We start from the raw sequence: 27,917 nt of genomic DNA, 5'->3' as shown, positions 1-27,917 counted from the left end.
GGAAAATGAACGTTACAACTGAAATACGACATTCTGTCACGAACAGGCTTCAAAATCTTGAAATGACAGCCAACATCATTAAAACATCGAATAGCAATGAACATGAAACTCACCTAGCTTTTTAATTTCGTGTGTCCGCTCATCCCTCGTCTGTGGAACATAATTCATCTTCCGGCCACTTTCTCCGTAGCCCAGAAGGAAGCCCCGTGATCTGCGTGGACTCTTAGCTCCAGACAGGTGAGGCGCCTTCCACGCCACGGACAGCTGGTCGTTGGAGGAGCGGACTCGGACCCGCAAGGGCTTGTTGGGCACGTCCTTTTCTTAAAGAGGACATGACACAGAGACCATTAAACAGCAAACCCTGGAGCTCACCATCAAGGATGGAAAGCGTATCCAAAGACTGACCACCACAATTAGCAGTTGGGCTTAAAACATCCATTTTTGGTTACCAGTTCTAGTAAGAACATCCTTCCCCCAAGGGCATCGACACTCCGTGTCCACGTTCCTCCCCACACTGCACACGGAAAGATCTCAAGGACTTAAAGTGAAAACATACTGTGTGTGAGACTGCCAGCCAGAAATCTTGGATGTTTTACAACGTTCCTTTTCATCTATTTCCTCTTGCCCCCTTAAAGCCAAAACTATATATCTTCTATTAAAGCAAAAGGTCAGCGTGAAATATAGCAAAACACTTTCATGCTATTTTTAACTGTCCTCCTGGAAGCTTTTCCACTATACAGTTGAAAAAAAAATGGGCTTTCCTTGTCTTTATGCCGAATCACTAAGAACTAAATACCGCTCTCTGGTCTTGATCTTAATTTCTCTTACATGTCCAAGTCTTGCCCCTTCAGACAAACCCAGCTGCTATTCCCCATGTCTGTTGTTGCCTTCCTGCTAAATGAATCCATTTAGAGAACTCTTCTTACTAAACTGAAAATCTCAAGAATCGCTCTAGGGACTTCCCTGGTGGCTCAGTGGTTAAGACTCCGTGCTTCCAATGCAGGGGGCCCGGGTTTGACCCCTGGTCAGGGGACTATACTCCACAGGCATGCCGCAGGTGAGACTCAGCACAGCCAAATTAAAAAAAAAAAAAAAAAAAAAAGAATCTCTCTCATTGTTAACATTCTCAAGGCAAGGCATTCCAGTGGCCAATACTTAGTGTTCAACGTTTTGTTTTTACATCAATTTAGAGCTGATAAGCTTGGGAACAAGGGCTGTGGACCATGTGACAACTACACTGCCTGGTTCTGACAGTGGGCCACATTCTAGCCCTTTCTGGGGATCCAGTTACCTAATGAGTTTCCGTATATCAACCCCGCCATCAGTCCTGACTAATTTTATTAAACTGGCAAATTCCCACCTAAGCTAACATTTCAACACGAAGACAAAGTACAAAAACAAATGTCACGAGTTAGTGAGTTTCAATAGCACAGTAAATAGCCATTGGAGATGGTTATTCCGAAAAGCCAGACACCTGGCTCCAATGTCTTGAATCGAACCAAAAGGAATATCCTTTTGAATATTAGCTGGAGCTATCTAATCAGTCACTGGGCACCGCCGTTCCTAAAGGCTACTGAGAGAATACCATATAATGGTTCAACAGATATTTTCCCCAGTTCACAAAGTAGAGATTACTGAGATTTTTTTTGTTTTTAATCCAATAATGTAGTCAATGAACCAACTATACAAAACTTTGTCTTGCACCCTGGTGATGTGAGCGTAACCACTTTCGCTGGGGTTATACTACAATTTCAATTTTATTCCAAGTTCAGGGGTAGGCTCTCCATTTCAAGGTCTAGCCTTTATAAAGATTAGGGACCTCCAAGCAATTATGGAAATGACAAATATGCTTATCGCTCTAATTCAAAAGAAAATAATTTGCCCAAAGTGTTCAGTACCAACAGTCCAAGTCATTGGTGGCACAGCACTGATGGATCAAATGAGTTCCTGTATTAATCCTATGAGTTGATTACTCTTACGAGTTCCTAGTGGGAATCTCTTGATACATACTCATAACAACGTGACATCCAGTGTTTCTAGAAAGGTACAGGCTGGCAAATCTTGTTAAGTGTTGTGGGTGACTGTGGGCATGGATTTTCTCCATCAGCATGTGTCACTGCTGAACAGACTTTGTGTGGGTCTAGGGTAAGAATAGTTTTTTAAACACAAATAGGGAAAATATCTTGTAAAAACCATTTATGGAAAGCAAAATCTGGAAAAGGAGGAGCATGTTTAGTCTCAATGAAGCTTTGGTTTGGTTTTTGAAGTTAGCACATTTTTGGAGGACATTCCTCAGAACAAAATACACAACCGAGTTTAACTTTTCAGGGATGGAGTTTGTGTCATTTTCAGATTTATGTAAAGTTATGAAATAAACTTGACATGAGCCATAAGCAGGGGGATAGAGGTCGAGAGAAGAAATTTTAAAGGAAGCAAAAAACCTTGCTTCATTCTCTTTACATCTTCTAAGTCATGTTTTACTCCGTGCGCCCCCGATACAAACTATCACCACCCACAAAACTGAAGCCCCTCTCACGAGTGATGCCACGGCCTCTTCGAGGTGAACCCCCTGCGGCTGGTGTTTGGTTCCAGAGTGTCCAGCTTTGGGAAGGGGTCAGGGCTATGTTTTTTAAGAAGTCTATAAGGTGAAAATGATCTCTGCCAACAACATACGATGTTTACTTTACTTTTAAGAAAAGCTCATACCTCCTCGAGGGAACCTCAGTGACGCGGGGGTGAGAAATGACTCCTGTTCAGGCTGCCACAGGCCATTTGCTCTGCTAGCTTTCCCAGTGGGACTGGCAGCTTCCCCCCAACCCACCTGGCTACCACAGCCTACCTCCCCAGCGGCAGCAGTAAACATGGTGGGCGTCCATGGTGCTGTCACCGACTTGACCGGCCTCAGGGCTGCCCTCCACAGCTCTTGTGCTAAAGCCCCATGGGACACAACCACGCTCCCGTCCATTGCAGAAGGCAGCACGTCAGCGTGGGACTTCTGGGATGATCTCCAGCAAAATGGGCAAAGCTACCGAAAACACACGCATGGGTCTCGCAGGAGTCAGCTGAAAAATAAATTACTGACCAGAGATGGCATTCCCCGCTCTGTGGCTCTGCCCCTGTCCTGGGGCCCTTCCAGCCTCCCATTTTACAGTGGAACCAGCGTCCGTGGAGAGCGCACTTTTACGGGGGGACCTTGGGGAGTGTTGTAGGGCTGGGCTCCAGGACAGACAGCCCCTGACACTCAATAGCACAATTCTGAACAAACAGTAATAAGGAAAAAGACCGCTGGAATGCCCCCAAATGACAGGGTCCCTGAGGAGGAGAAAGGCATGTTTCCAGGAACAAGGAGCTCGGTCCCAGACGGCACAGGCTTTTGCCTGAGGTCCTGACCCACGCCAGGCCCACTGAACGTCGGCCATGCCACCCCCTTGGACTGTACAGGCTTTCCCCCAGGCTCCAGCCTGCTGTCTAACCCTCCACTCCAGGGTTCGAGAACGAGGCGAGGCCTGCCGAGCAAGCTCTGGGAACAGGGCTGAGGCTATAGTACAACCAACCACACTGACTACCCTCTACACAACCTCCCAGTTTGTCACGAGCTCTTGCATGGCTCATTTTAATTGTCCTTCCAACATTTCCCAGGTGAGTAGGATCGATGTCATAATCCCCACGAGAAAACTGAGGTTCGAGAGGTGAAGTAACAGACCCAAGGCCACACGGCTAAGTGCCAAGCAGCGACCTGAATTCAGCCACTGAGGCCAAGTTCCCTTCTCGTCCACCTATGCCCCTTCCATTCATGCTCTCCCCTTACCCACGAGCCATCCCACCAAACACCCAACCTCTTCTGCTAATGAATGTAGGACAAGGGTTCTGAGCTGGACAGGCCCCCTTCCGAGTGAGAGCATAATGCCTTGCACAGTAGGCATTACACGTGCATGTATGCGTTTTTTTTTAATGGATCAGACAGTATACTCAGCAGGTAGCTAAGGTACCAGACAAGGCCCCTCCCCCAAGACTGTCCCAGACAACTGCCCCCAGACTGCGCAGAGGCCACTGACTCTGGAAACCAGAGTGAGGTGACAATGTCATCCCCCAACACACAGCCCTCCATCCTTCAAATCTCTGAGTTTAGAAAAGCCAACCACAATTTTTTTCAAGTACTTTCAAATTTTCCTTCCTTTAAAATTCTGGTGATACATACTTTCAACAGCTTTTATAGCTCTTTTATAGATCATCTGGGAGTCCTCTTTTAAGCTGATGTGCATATGAAGAAAAACTATTCATAAGGTTCAAATTCACTTGCAAGGGGATTATCTGTTTTCTCTAAGCCATGTGTGATAGCCTCACAGAAGCCTTCTGAAATTTTTCTAATAAATCCCTGTAAATCTTTTATCTTGAAAACAGGAAGTCACAATTGCCAAGAGGAGTCAAGTTCACATCCACTTGGCAGGACAGACTCCGTCCATCACTCTGGGTACCACATAACCAGGTAGATGTTGCACAGAACGGGTCAATCACAGAAGACCTACAGTGATTACGCACCGCACACTAGGCAGGTCAGCCGGGTGAAACAATTACCGTGTAGATTATGGTAAGTATTCAAAAGCCAGGTACAATTAGGACGTCTCTCCCAGGACTTCCATGGTGGTGCAGTGGTTAAGAATCCGCCTGCCAATGCAGGGGACACGGGTTCTAGCCCTGGTCCGGGAAGATCCCACATGCCGCGGAACAACTAAGCCCGTGCGCCACAACTACTGAGCCTGCGCTCTGCAGCCTGCGAGCCACAACTACTGAGGCCTGTGCACCTAGAGCCCGTGCTCTGCAACAAGAGAAGCCACAGCAATGAGAAGCCCGCGCACCGCAACGAAGAGTAGCCCCCGCTCACCGCAACCAGAGAAAGGCCGCGCGCAGCAACGGAGACCCAACGCAGCCATAAATAAATAAATGTATAAAAATAAATAAATAGAAGAATGTCTCTCCCGATTTGTATCGCCAGCTATGCAAATTGGCAAGTATTCTGAAATTGGAGGGAATTAAAATCTGTTTTTATCACAAAGAAAAAACTCCAAAATTCAACATGACACTTTGCCCATTTACAATTCAATGCTAGTTAAACGTGTCATTTCTGAATTGGGCTTCCACAGGCTCAGAAGTAGGGGTCTGAATCTGAGTGTACCTCTCACTGCCTGTGTGATTTTGAGAATCCTCCCCGAACCTCAATTTCCTCCTCTGTAAACCAGTGTCTAGCACACTGGGTTTTGTAATCGAATCCACGTAAAGCATTTCACATCGTACTGGCATCTATCAAGCACACAGTGCCTGTTGTGTTTGTGGTCGTGATAAAAATGAAATCGCCCACTTATCAGATTCAGTGGATGGGTGGGTGGCTCCTTCCAGAAAGTGAGCTGTGGGTGTATCACAAAGCTTTTCGTGATGCCCTGACACACAGTGGGCACTAAAAAAATGGGTTCCAAAGAACCAGACGTAAGCAAAAGAGATGGACTTACTGCCAAAGCCTCTAAAATATGAGGCTGTCTCCATCCAGGTGACTTTTTTTGCACCATAAATAGAAAGCACTGTTCATTGCCCTCTTCAGCATCCCAGTCACCAATCACCCTGGGCGGGTGCCTCCTCTGCGTTGGCATAAAGGTACACGGCCACCGCTGTCCGGGACGGCTTTCCCTGGCCTGGTCTCAGCTAGCAGGACATTCTCGTTTTCCAGGAGAATGTGAGGGATCACTCAGTCTAGAGCTTCGCAGAGTAAGTGGTCTGTCCCACTTACGGACCAACCTGACTCCCACTGTGCTGACCTCCAAGCTTTGAGAAGATGGCCCTTATCCTCATGCCAGGGTGCTCACTGGCCTTCCACTCGCCCAGCCTCTGCCCCAGGCAGCCTCCCCGGCCTCCCCAAGCAGCAGACCTCAAGGCCACCAGGGACACTGGTTGGAGGGTGGGCGGGATTCCGGCTGCAAGGCGCCGTCCTCACGCTGCATTGTGCATCTGAACACCTGAGGGCTTGTGAAAACACACCCGCCCCCCACGTCTATCTGTCTGGGTGAGATTCCAGGGCTTGCATGTGCTTTTGATGAATAAGCATGATTAGGAAGTGGAGAGGGGGCAGGAGAGGGGGAGGGAAGATGCGTTAGAGGGGGTGACATGAGCTGTCTCAGCCGGAGGAGACAGACACGTGCTTTGCTGCCCTCACTGTGAGTCTGGGTCCCCTGCCCCCCCGACACGGGGGCAGGTCAGCAACACCTCACAGCCTCTGTCTGCCAAGGGCTCCTTCTTCCTGGCTGAATTCTGACAGACAATCCTCCTGCAACACCTCTGATGAGTCCCAAAGCTCTGCAGGACCTCAGTACATTTAACGATGTACCGACTTGTCTATTTGGACAGGCCCAGCTATTTAACAAGGAGAAAGGAAATCTCGTGGCTTCATTTTGGAATAGCATCTGTCAGAGCATCACCAACCTTCCTAATCTATTGGATCCCTACGACGTAAGTCATTTGACAAGCACCCTCACAATAACCCAATAAACACCCCACTGACAGACAATAAAAGCGAGGCTCAGGAAGATTAAGGGAGAATCTTGAAGCCGGGCAGCAAGAGGCACTAAGCTGGCATCGGAACCCAGGTCTGTCGGAGCTGTAGCCCTGGTTCCCTGCACTGTTATTCCGAAACTCACGGTGGCTGCAGTGCTGGCGTCGCCAGCAGCTCCCTGTGGCATAAGCGTGGCGCCCGTCTGGGACGAGGGCCCCCTTGGTGCTTCTCAGACACCTCTGGTGAAGGACTGGTCTGCAGAGGCAGGCATCACCATCTAAGACTTTCATGCCGTGAGTACCCCTGCTTCAGAAGATACCAGCTGAGCTCCTTCCCAAGGGCCTGGCTGCTCTTCAGGGAAGTTGGGTCCATCTGTTCCGTCAGGATCCACTCATCACACTAGTCCCCTTACATTCATCCGTGTTTCCGTCTCCGAGGAGTGACCATCTGATGAAAAGCCAAGTACTTGGTCAGCTACCCCAGTGGCCTGACTGCCTGACTCATCCCGGGAGGCACTGTGGACACCAAGGGGAGAATGCGTGTCACAGGCACGCATCTCAACGTCCTTCAGAGACAACAGAACAGCACCCCTAAACCATCGCCTGGAGTCAGTCCATCGCTGCTGCTTTTTGAGGGGTTGGGAGAAGAGAGAAGGTCTTGAAAGAAAAAAAAAAAAACCAAAACACCTTGATCTCCCCCGAGCTAATCAATGTCAATTACGAATCATGTTAAGGATTGGGGAAGCCTTTTATAAAGCATTTAAAACTAACTTTCAATGCAGACAAACCCAAGTGCCCTCGGTTTAAGATTTCTGCCGCCCCCCGTCCAGGTTTCACAGAGACTCCTCTTTCCTGCTTCCTAGGACCACGCGGGGACAGCCAGGCTGTCACCAGATGAGGAAGCCACAGGGAATCCTACTCAACGTGGGGTATAGAAGGGGACGGTGCAGTTAGAGGCCAACCCCACAGGCCAGTGGGGTCCTCAAAATCCAGCAGGACTGTCTCAGAAACAAAGCAAATGCTTCAGCCAACCCGGGACCACTCCATTCCAACCATGTTGTTTTGTTTGGCTGTTTGTTTCACAAAAGTGCTGGCTCACTTTACCACTGAACAGAGCTCCTCAGATGCTTCACCAAGGTTTATGTAACAGTAGAGAAAATGAGCTCAATCCCCAGAAGCCTGGAGCGTGGCAATTTAACCCCAATCTCGGTTTTATCCCAAAATTGCATTTGAATTTTATAGACTATAATATTTTGGTGTCTGTTTTAAAGTCAAAAATAACATTTTAAATAACCGGCCATCAAGAAACCACTACCCATCGGATCTGCGTCGTTTACCTCATGCCTTCCTGGACTCCTGGCAGTGCCATGTTCTCCCGAGTTCTGAGAACCCAGTTTGAGAAGCCCCAAGAATGACCGGTATGTCATCAGCTTCAGGATGTCATCCAAAAATGTCAATCAGTGGCTGACTCTGACCCCAGCGGTGCTATGAACATCAGTGAAAATTACACCATCAATGTCACCGCACAGGACTGAGGCTGCAAAGGCCAGGTCGCCCCACGATGGCAGCCAGCAGGACATTAACGACACAGGCAAACTCTGCACAAGTTGGCGACGAAGCCGTGCTCTACGACCCGAACAAGAAATCAGCAGTCCTGTAACTGTTTGCATGGACACATCCCTCAGTCTTACAGATCATAAGCCCTTTGAGGGGCGTCTCTCCCTACGTTAAGCCAATAATTTTTCTCCACCACCACGAAGGCAGAGCTAAGGTCTCTGCGTCCTACTCAGCGCAGTGGCTCAACTGCAAGCCTGGAACAGTGACACAGTTGCCGACGTGCTCAGCCACCTGCATCGGGGCCTAGGGTGAGCCCTTGCCTGGGCCCAGCTCACTCACTCCCCATCCCTGGGCCAGCCTCACCTGACTCAGGGTGGAAGGGAGGACGGGGCCCTCCTGCAGGTGACCCGCTGCAAAGCTTCCTCCACGAGGGATGTGAAAGCACATCATTAGAAGCATCTGCTGGGCCCATGTGGTGATGCTTCAGTTCTCAGCCACACTTCCTGAGGACTCAAGAGGGCCACAGAGGACACAGAGCCTGCTGGTCGATGTGAGCTAAGAGGAAGGGGTGTTAAAAAGTCTAAGAAAAATTATTCAAAGCTTTTTTTCTGGTTTGGTTTGTTTTAGTCTAAAGCTCTTCTGCATTTGCTTCATTTGGGAGTAGGATACTCAGCAATGCAGTTGTTTTCTGGGTGTGAAAGGCCTTTTTCCTATTCATTATTTCAATTTTTAGCGCTCTCCAACATGCAAATGAAAGATCCCGTTACAATATATGAATAGGTTGACAACTGAGAAAAGAAAGTGCTTTCCTTCAGGACTGACAGCTTCCTTTGCAGGGAGCCCGTATAAGAAGCTGCAACCCTCTTCAGTGACATCACTGCCCCTCCCACCCTCTTTTTCACTCAGATGTCAAAAGAAAAGCCAGTGACAGATACGCAGTCAGAAAGTGGCATCCAGCTCCCAAGATGCTGGCCTTATCGGGCCGGTAGGTTTATTAAGTACTGCAGGTTCCTCTAAGACTTGACGGCCGACATTCCGTTCAAGGCCACACACGTGGGGACAGTGGGGACAGTTCATCTCCCCAGCTGTCCACAGCCCCTGCCCCACCCACTCGAAGCAGCCACTCACCAGCCTCTGAAATCAGCGCCCGTCCATGGGAGGAAAGGGCCTCTCTCACAGCCGCTCGTTTCCTAACAATTCACTGAAGGGAAAATCTGTGCACAGATATTTACACTCCCCAGTGTAGACATGGAGATGAAACACCGCAAAACGTGGGTTTCAGCCCTGCTGTCCTGGAAGGCTGCTCACCACTGCTGCCTCTTCCGGGCAGCTGGCCGGCGCTGAGTCCTTCCCGTGGCATTCTTGTTTGGGCTGAAACTCCCGAGTTCCCGCCCAAGAACGTCTGGCTAAATGACGTTAAACAGCTCTGCACACAAGCCTCTACTGCCTACTTTTTATGATTAAAGAACAGCCTCTAAGGTTGGTGAAGTCTAACCGCATTCTGATGTGAGAGGCGGCTTTGAAACAGGCCCTCACGTAGAGACCTGAGCCCCAGGATGAACGTGGAGAGAGGTAACCCCGCAGCAGGTGGATCTGACTGTGTCTTCACAGAGCAGCCAGCCCTGAGGAACTCCAATCTCCAAATGCATTCAACGCCATCCTTCCCCCAGGCCCCGCCAAGAAACAGGGGGGCAAGAACTAGGATCTCTGACTAATGACAGCACCGCAAAGTGGCCTGCCCGGGGCCAGCCCCAGAGCCAGCAGCTAAACGGGACGGGGGTGCCCGACCTCCTGACACACTGCACATCCTCCAGAGCACAGGTGTGGAGAAGAAGCAGCCTCCAAATTCATTTCACTCAACAAACACGTCTTGAGCACATACTGTGCGCTTGGCCCAGGCTCTGGAGATACAAAGATGAGTAAATCATTTTGCCCTGCCCCAGAAGAGCTCACCACCCAGACCAGGAACCACAAACCAGGTCTGCCCTGTGAACTGCACACTTAAAAAAACACTAATAATTGCATGAGAGAGCTACTGAAAATATAATGTCACAGACAGTATTAATTCCCTGTGGGCCAAAGAATTGTTAAATTGAAACCAGTGCGTGCAAAGAGGACAGTCTTTGATTCATAATTTAAAAGTCTGAACTGGGCTACACTTAAAGCTCAAGTCCAAAACTCAGCAGCCCCAGGATCTGGCTCCAGGATTACCTGACGACCGCCCAGGGCGGCAGTGCTGTCTGTGGTTCGCCTATCGCTGTGCCACCCAGGCTACTCTCTCCCAGAGTCATACACACACACATCAGTTTAAGCGAGTTAACACGACCGTCTCCTTGGCTCATTTGGCAGAATGCCTGCCATTTGCATCCAGAGAAGGGGAGGGCGCCACTTCCAGTGTATCACTGGAGACAGTTCTTTATCCTGGGCACCTTTGTGTATTCAGTCACCACCCCAACACCCAGAAACTATAATTCAGTGTTTCTTCCTTGGCTAATACGCTTCCTGGATTTGCTGACCTAAGACACTCCAAGTAGGGGGGAGACTAAGGGAAACAGCCATTTCTCAGGAATGCTTCCCAACTGCTTGCAAAGCTTAGGATCACTCATTCAAAGTGCCTTAGTGTCATTAATTCATGAAATTTCAAAGCTGAAAGGAACCCTAGAACCTTAGAAGGAAGCTTAGAACCTGAGAAGCTTCTTAGAACAGAGCCTGGAGCCTTCCTGGGGAGCCCCATCGTTGTATGTCTGAGGGGCTCAGAAGGTCAGCTCTCACTGTTGGCTGAGCCTGAGTCTGGGCTGCAACAGTGTGCAGTGGAGATGATGACGGTTTGATGGATTAATTATGCTCTAAGTTAAGAGATTAGGGAAGGAGCCCATCTCAAGACAATGGGTTAGAATTTTCCAATTCCACATCAGTCACATCTATATAAACAAACTAGCAAGAAAATGTACCTGGAGACGGGTGCTCATTTTGATGAACTACTGATAGAAGAGACCAAAACGCATGCTCGGGGCATGCCTTCCTGATATGTCCACAGACATTTCCTATGAAAGGAGTGCCAGGGAAGAAAGGGAAGAGGCCAAGCTTTGGTTTTCGGGGTTTCATAGTTTCACTGTTTCAGTGTCAAATAATTTGACACCTGTTCAAATCAGCTTTTGAGCCAGTTCCTGTGGGGGAGGGGAGGCTCCAAAGTTGAATCTGACCCCAGAACAGCCCTCGGGTCTAACCACACTTGCAAAGAAGCTTCACGTGTCTCAAGTCAGCCTTAAAGAGAACAGCAAACTTTCCTCAGAGCCAGGAGGAGGGAAGGGAGCCGTGAAGGCTTAGAAGTCAAGAGGGGGAAGACAAGAGATGTCACCCTGATGACCTTTACTTCCCAGGGAGGCAGGAAACAAGGTTACTTGCTAGAAGTGATAGGAAGGCAGGCGGGATAAGGAGCCTGAAGAAAGTGGCCAAATTTTGGAGTAGCCACTGGGGGAGAAAGAAAGGAAACTGAGTAAGGACAAACCATTGCCAAGCAGAGCCGAGGGCCCAGATGAAGTTAGAAAACCAGCTACAAGAAGCTGTCACAATGAGTATCAGCTCAGCTCTTTATTTCTCCCACAAGGCTCAGCAGTTAGCACGCAGGAGGGAAAACCAGAGAGCTGGGGGGAGGGGGGTGTCTGGCATATGGCCATGCTGCCACGAGTGCGGCTGAAATGCTGGGGACCCAGATAAACTAAGCAAGAAATGAGCCAGGAGACGGCTTCTGGACTCTGGAAAGGGGAAGGGTCTACAGACCCAAAGCCTGATTGGATCTGAAACAAGCTTCTGACATGAGGGCACTGAAGAAGTGAGATGATGGGGAATTTCATGATTCTAGATTGTGGAGGAGAGCAACTTCTTCTTAAGTGACATGAGTGAGACTATCAAAGGGACCACTGTCACGGAGGTGGATGCAGTCCAGGACATAGGTGTGGCAAGGCGTACAATAAGCCAAGTGCCCTCAAGCTATCTGGATTCAGGGAGCAACCTGGGGATCAGGGGGTGACTGTGATAAGGAAAGTAATGGCTGGACCACAGGTATCATGCCGCTGTTGGTTGAAAATGGCCTGAGAATTGTGAACTCTGTGCCGAACTTGAGTCTGAGCTATAATTTAACTGTAAAAAAAATTTTTTTCTACTAAGTATAATGTAAAGAAAATATGAGGCATAAATCCGACTTTTATTTTATGTCTAGTTTGGGCACCATAGCTTAAGGAAAGCACAAAGGACTAGGTTGTTAGAAAACCATAACATTATTAAAAATACATGTGATCCTACTGAGAGCTAAAATTTCCCAGATGAAGAGCTACTGAGAGCGGATGAATTGTCCTCTGAGGCCCCGGGCTGGCTGGAAGCAGAGGTGGACCGTGGTCCTCATCCTGGACCGTGGTCCTCATTTTGACTCCCAGTGCCTGGTTCTGCACAGAGCAGATTACCCAGATCCCGTCACAGGAAAAAAGCTAAAACAACTTCAGAAAAGTCTGCAGGAAAACTAAATAATAGGATTCCAATAAGTGAAGGGACTTGCAGCATCTCTTCCCTGGGACAAAACAAAGGCAGATGGGTTTACAACTCAACAGGAGAGATTTTACATTTACATACTAAGAACACTTTCTAACAAAAAGACAGGAGATGAGCTACCCAAAGAGGAAGTCTAAACTTCTGCCCTAGAGTTGCATTTTTGCTTGGTCCTATCATTTTCTGAGTCCTGAGAGTGTCCACATTTGCTTGAGTGACCATCTGAGAATCACTCAGGTCCAGCCCACCTCCAGGACTCCCTGCACGCTTTTCCTCCCCTCTTGTGGCTTCTCAGACAGTCCCCATAGGCTCTCAGCCATCTTACTGGCACCTCCCAGGCTCCGCCACCCTGCTTGTTCTATTTCACAGTGCTGTTGGTTTTTCAAAGAATTTATGATTATGTTACAGGCTAAATTTTGTGTCTCCCCACCCCCCAAATTTTTCTGTTTAAGACCTAAACCCTAGTTACCTCAGAATGTGACTGTGTTTGGAGACTGGGCCTATTAAGAAGTGATCAAGTTAAAATGAGCTTATTACTAAGGTGGCCCTAATCCCATCTGACTGGTGTCCTTAGAAGGAGCAGAAATTTGGACACACAAAGATAACCAAGGATGCATGCCCACAGAGGGAAGATAAGCCAAAGAGAGACAAATCTGCTGACACATCAGGAGAAATCAAATCTGCTGACACCTTAATCTTGGACTTCTAGACTCTAGAACTGTGAGAAGATAAATATCTATTGTTTAAGGTAACCAGTCGGTGATATTTTCTTATGGCATCCCTACCAAACTCATACAGGTTGTATGCATTACTTTGTGCTTACAGGTTTATTGTCTTTCTTTCCCACTAGAATGCAGTCTTCATTAAGGCCATTAAGGCCCTTGTCTATCTTATTCACTATGGCGTCTTTTGCACCCAGAACTCTGCCTGGAAAGCCGCAGGCCCTGAATGAATGAATTAAATAATTAAAGTCCTGTTTTTAAGTAAAGACAATGAGGTGAAGATAGATTCCAGCCAGCAAAGGAGGCCTTCTGAAATCTGAACTGAAACCATTGTTTCCAGCAGAATAAAAGAACGGATTTTCCTCTGGTTTCAAATAAACACCGGAAGAACGTGAGGTATTACTGATCAAAGCACTAGAGCCAACCCCTGGGGCCTCACACCAGGTGCAGATGGTAATGTCTGCGTTTCTAGGACAAATCCCTTCCTTTGCATGAAGATACCTGGAATTCAGAATAGTACTTCTTTTGTTTAACAGGATTATCAAATATTAACAATTTCCTCAGAAAAATAGCATAGCATATTTTCCAGGCCATATTAAAAAAGGTACAGATGCATGTTGATCCCTTATTGATAATTTCCCATAAATTATTTTTTTTTCCATTAACAATGAAATGTAATTCTATTCTGGAGCACTGTAACCAAGTCTATGCGTTCTGTATATGCATTTTTTTTAAGTTCTGCTTTATATCATATACTGCAAAAGGTTTTGGCTAGCAATTTCTTCCAGCATCTTTATTAACATAATGTATGGCAAATACAGTGTTATGTATTATAGCAGAGCGTTCTTTGGCAACTAGGGCCTACAGAGGCTCCTGCAGAGAGAGGTTAAAGGATCTCACAGTCCATAAAACCAAGAGTGAGCTGGGGCATGATTGTCTGTGGTTCCCAATTCCCAGGGTTTCTGTCACATGTGCTTACTCAGAAAGGACACACACACCCACTCTCACACACACACCTGTTTCTATTAAAGAAGGCATAAGAAATTAACTACTTAAGAAAAAGTAAGGAAATTACTTGTTCTAAAACTGCCATTCAGAAAACTCTATCAGGAAGATGATAAAAATAAAATGGTTATTTAAAATACAAAGTATAAAATTCAAATACAAGGCACAGTACATCTGTCAGTAAAAGGTTTATGTGTGCCTGTGAATGTTTACATGTGTATCTTTAGGGGAAGACAACCTCTGAAATAAACGTCCTTTCCTATTTTGCACATTTTCTAGGTGTACTACCTTCTTGACTCTTGTACTGTCAATGTCTTCCAAGGTTTGATCCTTGGCTTCTACTCTTGTCTCTCCTAATTCTCACCCACTCATCACTCTCCCTGCTTTAGTTCTCCCTCTACAGCATGACTCCTAAACCCATACCTACCTCTTGCTTCTCTCTTCCAACTTTCAGGCCCTCATCTCCAATCACCTATAAGACACTGCCACTACATCCCCTCACATCCAACGTATTTAAACAAGAACATATCACCTTTCCTAGAAATCCAGTTTCCTTTTCTGGTTGTTTTGTTCTTCCACTCTCTTTTTGTCTAAAGCGGACTTTGAGAACTGCCTACACCCATCAAATCTGACCTGAGGAGCAGATTAGGGTCCCTGGTTTCCACATACTCACCTTCCTCTCAACAACAATACCAGATTGATGTATCTAAAAACACTGCTCCTTGCCACACTGCCTTTGGGATATCACCCAACCACACTCTGAAATAACTGCTTTCATTTTGCATTATTGTTTAACCACGAATCAAATATATTCATGAAGCACACAGGAAATGTCAACACGTCTCTCAACAAGTAAAACAATATGGCCAGACAACATCAACATCCAAATGATAAAACACACATATATACAAATATGGAGCAGAGATGGAAGGCAGGTTATCTAACATATCACAAAATATCCCATGGATAAGAAAAGAGAGAAAGCCTTGATGCAGCATGTCAGCCAATCAAAGCCACTGTTTGGTGGGCCCCATTCATTTCTGCATCCACAGGTAGAAGAGATATAAGTATCCTCATCGGGCCAGGACTGCCATCTCAACCACCATATTTGCCTGTTAACAGCGCAACAGCATCCCCAGATGTAGACGAAGACATGCCCCCACACCAGAACATGAAAGAGCAGTGAGGAGTGCAGACTGCAGACTGGCTGCAGTCTGGTCCATCCGGTGCAGAGCAGATCGACCAAAACTGTGCGGCATGTGTGTTAGTTTAGCGATGGGAACCGAATGAAGGTTTGTGAGCACATGTGTGTGTGACAGAAGCACGGCCCTCTTTTGAGATGGTGCTTCGGTGAAGACATGAACCGAATGAGCAAATAGTACCTGTGACGGTTTCATTAAATGGTCCTGGACCCTTAATGGGAAAACCATCAATCTTGATCCATTCACCTCCTAAATTAGGAAAATGTAACTTGATAGTTAGAAAGGAGGACTGTTATATTGTCCACATTTCAGTGCATCCCTAAACGCATATTTCAATGGTCTCTTCAACAATCTTCCAAAGGATCTGCTCAGGCCATACGAGTGACTAGGCCCCTAACCTGTATGGACAACACACACTTTTGGTCTTTTATACATAGTTTACTCTAGTGAGTACTCCGAAATTTAAGACAAAACGCTAATAACCTACATCAAAATTATTTTAAAAGAAGGGATAAATCTCTCCTAGCTTTCAATCTTCCAGCTTGCCATACAAGTCTAAAAATTTCTTGTTTGGGAACTCTTTAATGATTCTAGATTGGTATTGACCTGATGAAGCAAAGAATCTCCCAATCTAAGTCACAAAAATACAGCCTCCAATTCTAGATAAGACTTACCAGGCAGGCTTTCAGCTCTGTAAACTGGACGGCTCACTCCAATGTTGTTTTCTGCAGTAACCAGCACAAAGTACACTACCCCCGGCTCTGAAACATATGGTTTATATCAAGCCACCGTTTCAAATCTCCAAGAACGACAATTTAAGTCACCGTCTTCCTTATACCAGTTATAACCAAATATAAAAATCTGAATTAAGTGACCAGTCTAACTATAGCTTTCTCTCTTTTCTTTAATCAAAATCACTGACTTTCATCCCAGGCAACTGAAGCACATCTGACCAAAAGAACACAAAATTTATTTAATACAAAGTACATGACATGTGTAATAAACCTGGATTCATGAACAGTCAACAAGAAAAGCTTTTGCATTTTTTTAATGTGAAATCAATGTAGGAAACAGGCATGCACTGTCCACTAGATAACTGGTTTAACCCACCGTGTTAGTAACTACGAAGAATATTTCCCAATGGAAACTCCAAATGGCAACCTCCAAAAAATAGTGAGAAAATTTCAGTGTAACTCATAAAATTTAGTGCATGGGAAATCTTCATGATTTATGCAATAAATAAAGCTACATGGAATTTTCCTCTTTTCATAATAAAATATTTCCCTTACTATGTGTACATGCTGTCTTTGACTATTTCAACAAAAATCTAGAAAAACATTTCCTGGGATCTTGGATATGCTAAGCTTGAAATAATTGGGCTTCATTTTTTGACGTGCATCTACAGGTCAAGGACACATAGCGAAGATCTCTTTGGCTGAGACCCTGAAGTTGCTGGGATGCAAAAGGAAACCTAGACACCGTGTTACAAATTGAGGGTACCCTGAACTTGCGGCTTCGAAAAGCAAAACTCTAGTAGTGCTGGTTTTCCTCCAAATGAATTATTATCTTATGAAAGGTAAGTGAAGGTGCCAATTCCTTGAAGAGATGAAAGTTTGTGGGCACTTGAGGGCATGAAGGGTTGGAGAGGTAAGAGCTCCGTCAAAGGCAATAACGTTAATTGCATCACTCAAAGTGAGGAGTGCTCCCTTCACAAAACTCCAGTTCTCAAGCCAGAGGCCCAGGGGCAGCTACACATCTGGGACCCCTGCTGTGCTCAAGACTGGTCCGCCTTCTGTCTGACCATGGCAGGGCCTGGTGGCATTGAGGGCTTGGCACGACCTGCCGGACTAACTGGGAAATGCCCTAGGTTCAGACAAAAAGCAAAACCAGGTTTCGCCAGGCACTTTCCCTCTTCGCTCTGAGCTTATTCGTATTTCAAAGAAATTTCATCAACGTGTCTCTGATTCTGTTCAGTTAACTCATCAGAAAGATGCTGGGGAGACACTCTCAGTCTGCAGTGAGTTCTAGGGCTTTCTTTCTGCATGTTTTTCTTCTCTGCAGCAACCCTAACAACCCAAGGGTTGAGCAAGCACATGTGACGCTGCTCGTGCCTTTGGTGGGATAGAAACTCCATTTAACCTCACAGTAGGACCCTGTGGGGCCCTAGTGACGTGGAGGAGATTCAGATCCAGTGAAACGTATGTTTCGCTGGAACCGTGAAGACGGGAATCTGTCCCTCTTTGTCTGCCCTCCGTGCACTTTCTGCTCTGCTACCGAGAAAGCTTAATATCGCAGGGCAGGAGTTAGAGAAGGAGTAAGTGTACTAGATGGTGACCAGGAAACTAAGAAGCCACGAGCTGGTTTTGATCCACTGAAGGAAGGCAGCAGAATGCCAACGTGGCCGGCGGGGAACCTGGTTGTCACAGGTGCTGAATTCTGTTACTTCCTATGATCCATCTTTAGGTTGGACCATGAGATGACTGTAGAATAAACAGGGTTTCAGGCCAGTGGGACCAAAAAAGCAGAAGATAGAGGATCCACTGGAGGCAGCTCAAAGCCTAAGTTCGAAACCACCTACACCTGCCCTTATAAAAGAATATGTTTAGGCAAAATGTTAGATACAAGAATATGTTTAGGCAAAATGCTAAATACCCCAAACTTCCAGAATCAAATCTAATGGCGAGAAATGTTATATCTTTGAACCACATGCGGCAAAGCATGACACATCACACACCCCTACAGGGACATATTACTTGAGTAATCCCTAATTATAACATGGTTTATAAGTTAGAAATCTCAAGATCAGGCTACAGACTTGTCCAGTTGTCAAGTTCCTATGAGATAAAAAAGGGTCGATGTATTTTCCAAAAGCACATCCAGAAACTAAAAATTGTTCCCTACGTCAGTGTGGAGAAAGATCCAGGAATACTGGACTTCGAATGCAGGTTGGGGAAGCCCATGGGCAAGATGAAGGCTGTTGCTTAATAGCCACTTGACCTTGGCTGTCCATCCCCAAAGAACCACTGGGTACCATTTTTGTCCCACAAATAGTCACCCTGAGAATGGAAGGAGAATGTAGGTGTACAGTTAGTTCTGACCAGTAACAAGACCAGAGTGTCACTTACCCACATCCTCAATAAGGAAGGAGTGTGTCTCCGCATTCACCTTGATGTATTTAAGACTTTTCAGTGACTTCCCATAGGCAATGTTGTAATGCTCCACGGGTCTACTGGTAGCATCTTTGGGTGGGTCCCACGTGACTTTCAGGCCCATTTTAGTGGACAGCAGTTTCACATGCCTTGGCTTCAGTGGGTGGTCAGCTATGCAAACAGCGCAACTATCAACTCACGGGAAGGGCAGATTGGGAAAACGAATTTTTTCCAATGTTCTCTGACATGGTTAGCAAAAGAGCAAATGACTCTCAATCTGTCTGATCCTGAAGCCTTTAAGTACCATCACATTTGGACATCATTACAGTGCGACAGCAAAACAGACATACCAAACCTACAAGCTTTTATGTATTTCAGGGAACTGTGGGTGGTAAATTTAAACCAAAAGTAAAACAAATCAAAATAAACTCTAGGCGTTCCCCAGCCTGATCCTGTTGCCTTGCTAGTGCAAGATTAACGCAATAGTAATTTGACATATTCTCCAGAAGCATTCATGTATTAAATAAATTCTTAGGATTTTACATGGTACGGCTGGACAATCTTTCAAACAACTCTGAGATGAATAACATAGAACTCTCATGATCAGGAAGAATTTCCATTGTATCCAAAGTGAGATAACAGAATCATTCGTTTCCACAAAGAAAACAAACCAAGATCAACACCTTGAAAGAGAGGTAACCCACTGGTTTTACCTGCATGTGGCTAATTTAAATGTTTCCATATCTTGTCCCAGAAGAGGAAGGACAAATTATGAAGAAGCACATTTTTATCTCCAGTTATGAAGTTCCAAAAGAGTGTTCTTGATTTTCAAAAATAACCAAAATGAAACATAATATTTTGTCAAACAAAATATCTCAGCTCATAATGTAACCGACATTGCAATGCAACGTAACATAAACAGATGCTAATATTCACGCAACAGTCAATTCTGGGGCAAATCTGGATCTGAAACTGATTATTCAATGATGCAAGGCATTCTCGGGGGGGGGAAGTAATCTTAAAAATCCAGAAACATTTAAACTTAGTAACATTAAGAAAAATGAATTTAGACTCTCATAGAAGAAGAAAGGGAAAAAGGAGTGTTTCGTGATAACATATAGATTGGTTAGTATATGACTGTAACACCAATGAAGATTCTGAACAAAATAAGTATGGCTGATTCTAACATATATCACTTATTCTTCCCAAAATTACCCTGCTGCCTCAGGAGTAAAAATGATAAAAGGAGAGAACTCCTGGGACCCCCCACTAAAGAAGTTCAAGGAATGAAAAAATAGAGTATGAATATAATAATTTTCGAGGCACTAGAGGAAGAATGTCCACTTTGGAGACAAAAACACAGTGTCAGAAGCTGAGCACGGACCAGACCCCAGAGAGCATTCCTTCCGCAATGTCAGAGGTGAGGGTCCTGTAAACCCGAGATGGGAGAAAGCACAGACAAGAAGCTTAACACCATCGGGGAAATTTTGAGTTGAGGAGACATTAAAGACAGCACACTAGTGAGTTTCTGGATATTTAAAGTTAGCAATCATGGCGACTCTGCCATAATTTTCACTGACCCTTCCTCGCCTACGAGAAACTTTTCAGGATTTACTTTGTCTGAGGACCGGGGCTCCCTTTCCTCAGTTTCCTTTATTTCTCCCAAGCCTTCACTACAAAAACCTCCCCTCCTTCTCTGCCACGTGTTTGACCTTTTCTAGTTGCAATCCCCATTTCCCACAATAGCAGAAATCATTCCCAGGAATCCAATATTTCACCCTGACCAAAATATCGGTGGAAACAAAGCAAGGACTCCAACACCACGAAAGGATGTTCATGGTTAGGTGATCCTCCTAAGGAAGAAAACAAATGAATGAATAAGTGAATAATGCTTTTCTTTACAGTTCAATTCCAAACCTCCCTTCAGACAGATGGTCTGAAATGTGAGACTTGCGAAGCCCTAACCCCATCACGTTTTCCTCTGGGTGCGAGTGATCCAATCAGTACACGACGGCCTGGGTCTGAAGATGGTTTCTGTTCATTACTGACATCTGAAAAGAGGAACGATCTATAAATATGCTCATTGTTCATTCCTGCTCTGCCTTACATCTGCCCTGGACACAGCATGGAATAATTTCTAAGTCACATGAGGAGCGCAGTCAAATGGTTGCATCAGCCCAGCACAGGGGAACATTCAAAACCTCAAGGAGCTCCAGTAAGATGAGGAAAGTAAAGAAGAGCAAGAGGCAGGTCCCCCTGGGTCGCCAAAACCTAATGCACATCACTGCGTTCCGCTTACCCCATCAGTTTCCAAGTGTGTCCATGCATGAGCTTGTTTGTTCTCCTCTTGCCAATGATCAAGAACCATCAGTGTGTCTCAACTCGATAACTGCCTGTATCACCACTGTGCACTAAGAAAAAGGCCATACGGTGCAAAGCAACTCTAAAGTATAAAAATGGGACAGGGAAATGGACAGGAAAAGGGGGCTTGTTGAGTGCCTACCACCTGCCACCCTCTGCCCTGAAACTTACACTGCAATAGGTGCTCTTAACACACACAACCTGAGAGGTGTTACTTACTCCCTCCATGTGGCAGATGAAGAAAGCAAGGCCTGGAACAGAGAGGTTAGGAGAACTGCCCAGAGTCACACAGCTGTGTGGAACAGGGGTGGAACCGAATGCAAATCCTGCTGTGTCCACAGCTCACAGACCCTCAGACTCTGTCCCTGCTCATAAATGACCAATGACCACACTCATGGAAAATTAATTTAGGAAGCCACTAGTATCCTAAAACCAACTGTGAGGCCTCCAGCTGCGTTCATCATTTGCTCCACCATCTATCCCACCTTCCCAGCCGTTTTCCCCTCTGGGGGGTACCCTGCATTCACCTACAGTCACCTTGCCTCCTGCTACCTGTACTCATCCTCTCTTCTCTCTGGAAGGAACGGAGTAAGTGAACAATACTTGCATTCTTATAACAAAATCTTAGGCCAAAGGAACAACTTTCTAATGGTGACATTGTAGGCCTTGGACAGTTACCTAATAAAGGTCGTTTTTGAACACGAAGACCTTTGGGGACCCTGGAATCATCCCTTAGAGGCAGCCTTAGGGTCAATCTGCTTGTAAACTCAGTCCTGAATTTAAGATTCTCCAAAGGCTTTAGACCAATGTACCATAACCCGTCCCCCCACCCAACTCCCCAACACACACACAAATTGGGCCAAGTAAACGAAATACTACAGTGACTTAATTAAGCGACATTTTCATTCCCTGGATTCTCATCAACTCTGATATTTAAAATTGGTATCATTGTCGATGCTGCCTAGTCAACATCACCCATGCCTCAGAAAGGCTCGGACGAAAAGAATAGGAGGGGGCTAAATGACAGGAAATCTGTGGTCATTCCAGGCCTACCCCTCCCTCCCCCCCCCAAGTGCCCGCGCTCTGAGAGTATTCATCAAACCAGCCTCTATCTAAGGAAGAAGCAGGTACAGATCAATGTGCGTGAACTTGGATTACTTGACAGAAGACTTATTCTTGGGGCTAGAAACACGGCAGTTCGTTCTATTCGTGGTCATCGTTCTGTAGGTCTCGTGACTTCATTCCTTAAATGTGAAGTAGAGACATATGGAGCGTGAAATTGGTTTCAGGGTCTGCAGACTGCACTCTGGGTTCCAGATCAGCATTCCGGTAGCGTAAAGTGGATACATGACATACACTGGCTCCTTCTTTATTTTTAAGTGTTCTTAGAAACTTTGAACAGACCCTCCTGTCTGCTAGATAAATGAAGCACAGAACCCTCTTGTAATACTTTTCAGTATTCTCATCTGATGAAGATGATACAGGGGTATATTCTTTAAAGCCATGTATGCCACAAACAGCTTCTCCAAAGAGAAGAAGGACAAACCCAAAGTCAACAGAACAGGAATCACATGACCCAGTACAGGGGATGCTGGGAGGGCACCTCACAGAGTGTGTGACAGGTTAGGGCTGTGACAAGCTGTTTTTTCATCTCCACAGAAGGCAAAAGGAGGACGTGAGCTCAAGCTGCACCCTAAGGGATTTCAGAGGAAACAAAAAGAATTTCCTGTCCGTGTCCTTCCCCATCACCCCCCATTCGAGGCTGTCTTTGATGGAGATAGACGGTAAGGTGCTCGAGACAGAAGCAGCGGCCTGCAGAGTCCGCTATGACTCGATCAATTTCATACCATGATAGAGTCATCCTACAGTTCATATCAGTAAACCTCACCCAGATTCAAGAATGTTTTACCAGGTACTGAGCGGCAAAATGGTATTTTGATGATATATCAGACGCCTGGTAATTGCCAAGCTAGACATCTCCATGCCATGGCTCCCATGAGACCTCTCTTGGTCCGTTTGAGAATAAAAAGTAGGGACAGTCAGCACCCAGAGTTCTTACTTTGGTCTAAGCTCCAAACTCCAGGTCTCATTCAAGAGGGCCCTAGCAGGTCAATTTGGTTGAAGGGTCCAAGTATGGATCCACATCTGTTCAAGGATGGATTTCAAGATTCCAAGGGCTCTGCAATGTCGGTCCTCAAAGAGTCTGCAGAGTGGCCTCAAGGGATTCTCCAGGGCTGACGAAAGCCCCCGGGAAGGCTGGGTCCAGAGCTAGGTCCCACGGCTGGCCTGGTCTGCCCAACATAGTGGACAGGGCTCAATCCCTCACCTGCCCCTTCCCCACCTCCCCACTCTGGCACCTCTCTGGGCATCGGATACTGACCACACACTCAGTACTCACTTAAACGGCTAATGGGTTGAAGAGAAAGACGTTAGGACGGTTTAGACTAATGAGGTCAACCGAGGGTCCCCAACCCAAACACCTCCAAAGACAGGAAGATGAAACAAATAAGTGAAGACGTATTAGGAATGTAACACTCCGACCAGAGGCACAATTTACTTTCTGGCACCTGTCGACCAAAAGGAATTCAGGATCCAGATTGTCCAATATTCTAGGGAGTTTTTTCTAAGAAGCTAGAAATCCTGATTTTTGTGTGAAGTCTCCCAATTTTATACTAATTCACTTAAGTTTTAAGAAACACACACACACACACACACACACACACACCCCTCAGCTGGCCAGACTCAGTCCACTGGCAGCCGGCTGGTGACCTCTACCTTAACTCCAGAAGAAACCATTTAGTTGCTGATCCTGACAACTTCCCAATGTCCTGTGTGAATGCTGAGACTCCCGTGGGAGTTTGGGTCCATCAGTAAGGGCGCCAGGTCAAGGTACATATGCTAAAGTCTGGAGAAGAACCAGCACTAACCCAGCCCCCGAAGGCTTGAGGTATAGATCTGTTCAAGGACTCATTTCCCACCTCCAGAATTCCCTCTCTCTCCCAAGAGACCCAAAAGCTGTGAAAAAAACTTGCCTAGGCTCCAAGGAAGTAAGGAGGACCCATCTCAGGATAAGTCTAGGGAGGGGAGTGTGAGGTGCTACCTAGGCTTCAACTACTCGTACAGTCAATGACTTCCACATGCCCAGCTCTGCCCTAACCATCCCAGACGGAGAGTCCCTACTGCCTATTTGACAGGCCCACGTGAGTTCCAAACTGAACGTGTTGAAAATGAAACTCTTGGTTCAGACTCACCACCCATCCTTAAGGATACACACCTACCTGCAACAGCTGGAAATAAATATGTTCCTAGAAAGGGAGCTCTGTCAAGGGCTACTTCTCAGATTAAGAGAAGGAAAGTTCAGAATCCATTCATACAATGAATCAAGGATAAAAGTGATTCAAAAAAATGACACAATCCATGGGGAAATCCTGCTCAAGACTGTGATTCAGAATAGTAACCGGATCTTTCTGGATCCAAGGTGTTGTGTTTGTTTGTTTGTTTTGCTTTGTTCTACTTTTAAAAAACACCTTCCAGTTACTTCATTACATTCTCCAGACAGGCAAAAAGAGAAGGGAAGGGAGATGGATGGCAGACGTGAGGGAGAAGTTGTGAGACCACCATTAAGCCACCTGCATGCTTCCTCTGTACCTGCTCCATCACAGCTTTCCAAATTGACTGACTTTAGTCAAATCCGCTACACCAAAGCGTTGGCACACAGAGTTCAACGAATATCAGAGGAATCAATGAATACTTTGAGCTGGATTTACGGTCAACCTACCATCTAGAAACAGAACAGCAGCTGAAAAACAAGCTCAAATCCTTTCATTCCTGTGACTGCACTGGACAGAGCAACCTCTCACAGAATCATCTAGACAAGGAGGCTACCCCCCAGCTGAGGTAGGAAAATCCACTGATAAAATGTTAGTTGGTAGAACCTAATATTTTCTGAGACAATAACTGACACAGTCATTACAAGAAAAATAAGTATTTCTTCTTTGAGTTTTCTACTGCATACTTACTGAGGGAAATGACTCAAACGATAGTTTCATTTGACTTGAAAATTAAATCTGAAAAATAGATTTGTATCTCAAAACTCACGGTCATATTGTACTACACAATTTATAGGTTGACATTAAATAGCAATGATGCACAATGATGAAAAAGGGCCTATATGTTTCTCCTGAGCTGATAAATAACAGATCACATGCAATTTTATCTCACCTGACTAAATGTGTGAAGGAGCTTTTCCAGGATTTGAAGGGTAGGGGACAAAAGCGGTCCTTATGAACACTTGAGCTCAACCAATTTGAGAAAGTAGATAAAGGAGTCAGAAATCAAACTATCAGGTTTATTACTGAGGAGGCTGCACTGGAGAAGGTGGATCTAATGTGTGACCTCCATCGTGCCTCCCGTCCCTCCTCCCGTCCCTCCTCCCGTCCCTCCTCCCGCCTCCAGTTCTGGGTAGACACAGGTGAGCCTGCAGAGCAGACTAGCTCAGGACCACTGCCTCGCAGGTTGGGCGAGAGCAACAGGCCTGGGCCTCCACCCAGCGCTCCCCATGGGTAAGCAGGATTGGAGCCAAACGCAGCCTTCCTACAGCAAAGCAGGCTCCAAGAGGACACCTGTGTGCCTGTCTCTTCTAATTCGTGAATGCCACCGAGTAGAGAAAGTAGACCAATGGAGACTGGGCTCTCACCACTCACCCCTCCAATCAGCACGCCTCAAGGAGGGGAGGGAGAGCAGGATGAGGACAGAGGCCAAAGCAAACATGAAGAGAGGACAATGGAAGTCCCGGAGCATCCCCAGAAGCTTGTTCCCTCAGCCCACTGGGCATGACCTCAACCTGAGGTCAAGTGTGGCTGCCTCTTCAGAGCGAGGGTCAGGACCACTTGCCCCCCCTTCAGAGCCTCCCCCAGTACTAATCACTGTCCCACCATGTATCTTTCTGGGGTCGTAGGTGGGGACTGCCCGCCCCCAGGTCCCCAAAAAGTTCTGAAATGAGGAAGGCTCATTCTTTAACCAAGTCCAAAGCCAAGTTGACCTCTAGCCTGAAAATCCACTTCTGGCCTTTTCTATTTCAGTCCCAAATTTTGCCCACCTCATGGTGTCCAAAACAGCCCACGGGATTTCAGCAACGAGATGAAATGACAAAATAAAGATACTCTGAAAATATAATACTAGCAACATAAAAAAGTCCCCGTTTCAATTTGTCTCTCCTATTACAAAAGTCCCAGGGGAAAAAAGTCCAAGAGTGAAGGCTTCTCAGCCTCACAGCTTAAATAAAATAGAAAGATTTGAAGTCCAAATTGCTTTATTCCCTTACTTCTTATCCTGTTTCGCCTCAGCCAGAAGAGATTCATTCAAATGCCCGGAGGGGCTCAGGGTTCTCTCAGAACTGCAACCTCTGCCATCTTTCACTGGAACTGGTGTCGATTCTTCAGGATTCCCTGGACTAAAATTAATTGAATCCAAAGTCTCTCAGCTCCCTACATTCCTAAAGAGTCCTAATAAGACCCTAAAATCTCTGCAAGGCAGGGAACCAAAAATGTGCTGTGTGAAGGACACATATTATTTTTCTCTACCCAGTGAAGCCTCCCCCAGTTCTCTGGTAACAGACCTCTGGTCCTGTGACCCAGCCAACCCCAAAAACTTCACAGGAATTGTTCTCACTGGAGCTGGGCGCTGAACACTGCCTTTGCTCTCGGTTGGCATTGTGGGTGACCAGTTCTTGCTGTCACACAGCGAAGAGACCAGAGACGGAGAGAAACAGTCTGGGCACCCCTAAGACCAGCTCGACCCCTGCCCTTCCCAATGTACGGTTCCACAAGCCATGAATTCTGGAATTTAAATTAGTTCGAGTTGGGTTTTCGCCACTTGCAGTCAGAACCTAAATGGATTTAGAGCCTATTAATCAAAGTCTTCTATGGAAGTCAAAAATAACTTTTTTGAAGCTACCCCAGCAGCCAGTACATTTGGTCACAAAAGTCTGCCAGTGCAGACACACCCAAAGAAATTAAGGCAAATACCAGCCAGGGATGGCTGCCATTCTTAGCTGAGGGCGCCTCGTAGCCCACCCAGTCTGGCCGTGGAGGCCGAGAAGCAGGAGAGGACAACCTTGGTTAAGGAGAAAACCCCCAAAGGAATGTTAAAAGCCTTGGAAATAAACTGGCCCCCTAAAACCCCAAAATGCTAAAATTATTTCTTAAGTATACCAAGGATTGCTCTTTAATGCAAAAAAAACCCTTCAGGTTTGTGTAAGTCTCTCTACTGCTTTTTTGTCTGAAATTCAAGTTTGACTTTCCACTGAAAACCGCCAAATACTTCCCAGACTCTGAAATGAAGAAAACACAGATCTCAGTGTAACCACAAATGTTTGACCAAAAATCCAATCGATACGCCAAAAAAGGTTAGGACGTACTGAAATTGCAGTGTAGCTTGGGAGAGGAAGCAATGTGATCTACAAATCTGACTATGATTCCCGGGAAAGCTGGAAAAATTCAACAATTATCCATAAGATACCAGACAGCACAGGGCTATCCAGAAATGCAGAAACAACCGGATGGTTGGAAGCATGTGCGCAAAACACTGAAACGACTGCTTTTTAAATAATTTTTCAAATGGATGTTGGGATTCTATTTGCCAAATAGTTATGACCCTTCCCTTCCAAAAAAAAGGGGAGGGGGGAAGTACGTGGTGTTTTGCAACTGTGCGAAGTAAAACTGATACTAGTAAAATTTACAGGTGGCTGATTGAGTTTTCCACCTGAAAATCTGGGGTTGGGTAGACAGAGTCAGAGTATGAAAATAATGGCCTGGCTCCTCTTCTGACATTTCACGCTAGGC

At 46.0% G+C, this 27,917-nt stretch overlaps 1 protein-coding gene across 1 annotated transcript in view; it reads right to left on the bottom strand.

Annotated features, from left to right (window-relative positions):
- FNDC1 (fibronectin type III domain containing 1) overlaps positions 1 to 19,052 on the bottom strand; it is a 71,543-nt gene extending 52,491 nt beyond the window's left edge. The window contains exons 1-4 of the mRNA XM_029224185.1: positions 18,691 to 19,052; positions 16,240 to 16,326; positions 15,746 to 15,814; positions 114 to 320 (exon numbers count right to left, since the gene is read on the bottom strand). Coding sequence (XP_029080018.1) covers positions 114 to 320; positions 15,746 to 15,814; positions 16,240 to 16,326; positions 18,691 to 18,838 — 511 coding nt within the window. The 5' untranslated portion in view covers positions 18,839 to 19,052. The remainder of the gene's footprint in view (positions 1 to 113; positions 321 to 15,745; positions 15,815 to 16,239; positions 16,327 to 18,690) is intronic.
- Between the last annotated feature and the right edge of the window lie 8,865 nt (positions 19,053 to 27,917).

Source organism: Monodon monoceros, unplaced genomic scaffold, assembly GCF_005190385.1.
Source record: "Monodon monoceros isolate NGI ecotype Baffin Bay Population unplaced genomic scaffold, NGI_Narwhal_1 Super_Scaffold_15, whole genome shotgun sequence".
Taxonomy (NCBI): Eukaryota; Metazoa; Chordata; class Mammalia; order Artiodactyla; family Monodontidae; genus Monodon; species Monodon monoceros.
Note: the sequence above shows the minus strand (reverse complement) of the source record. Positions and strands in the feature narration are given on the sequence as shown.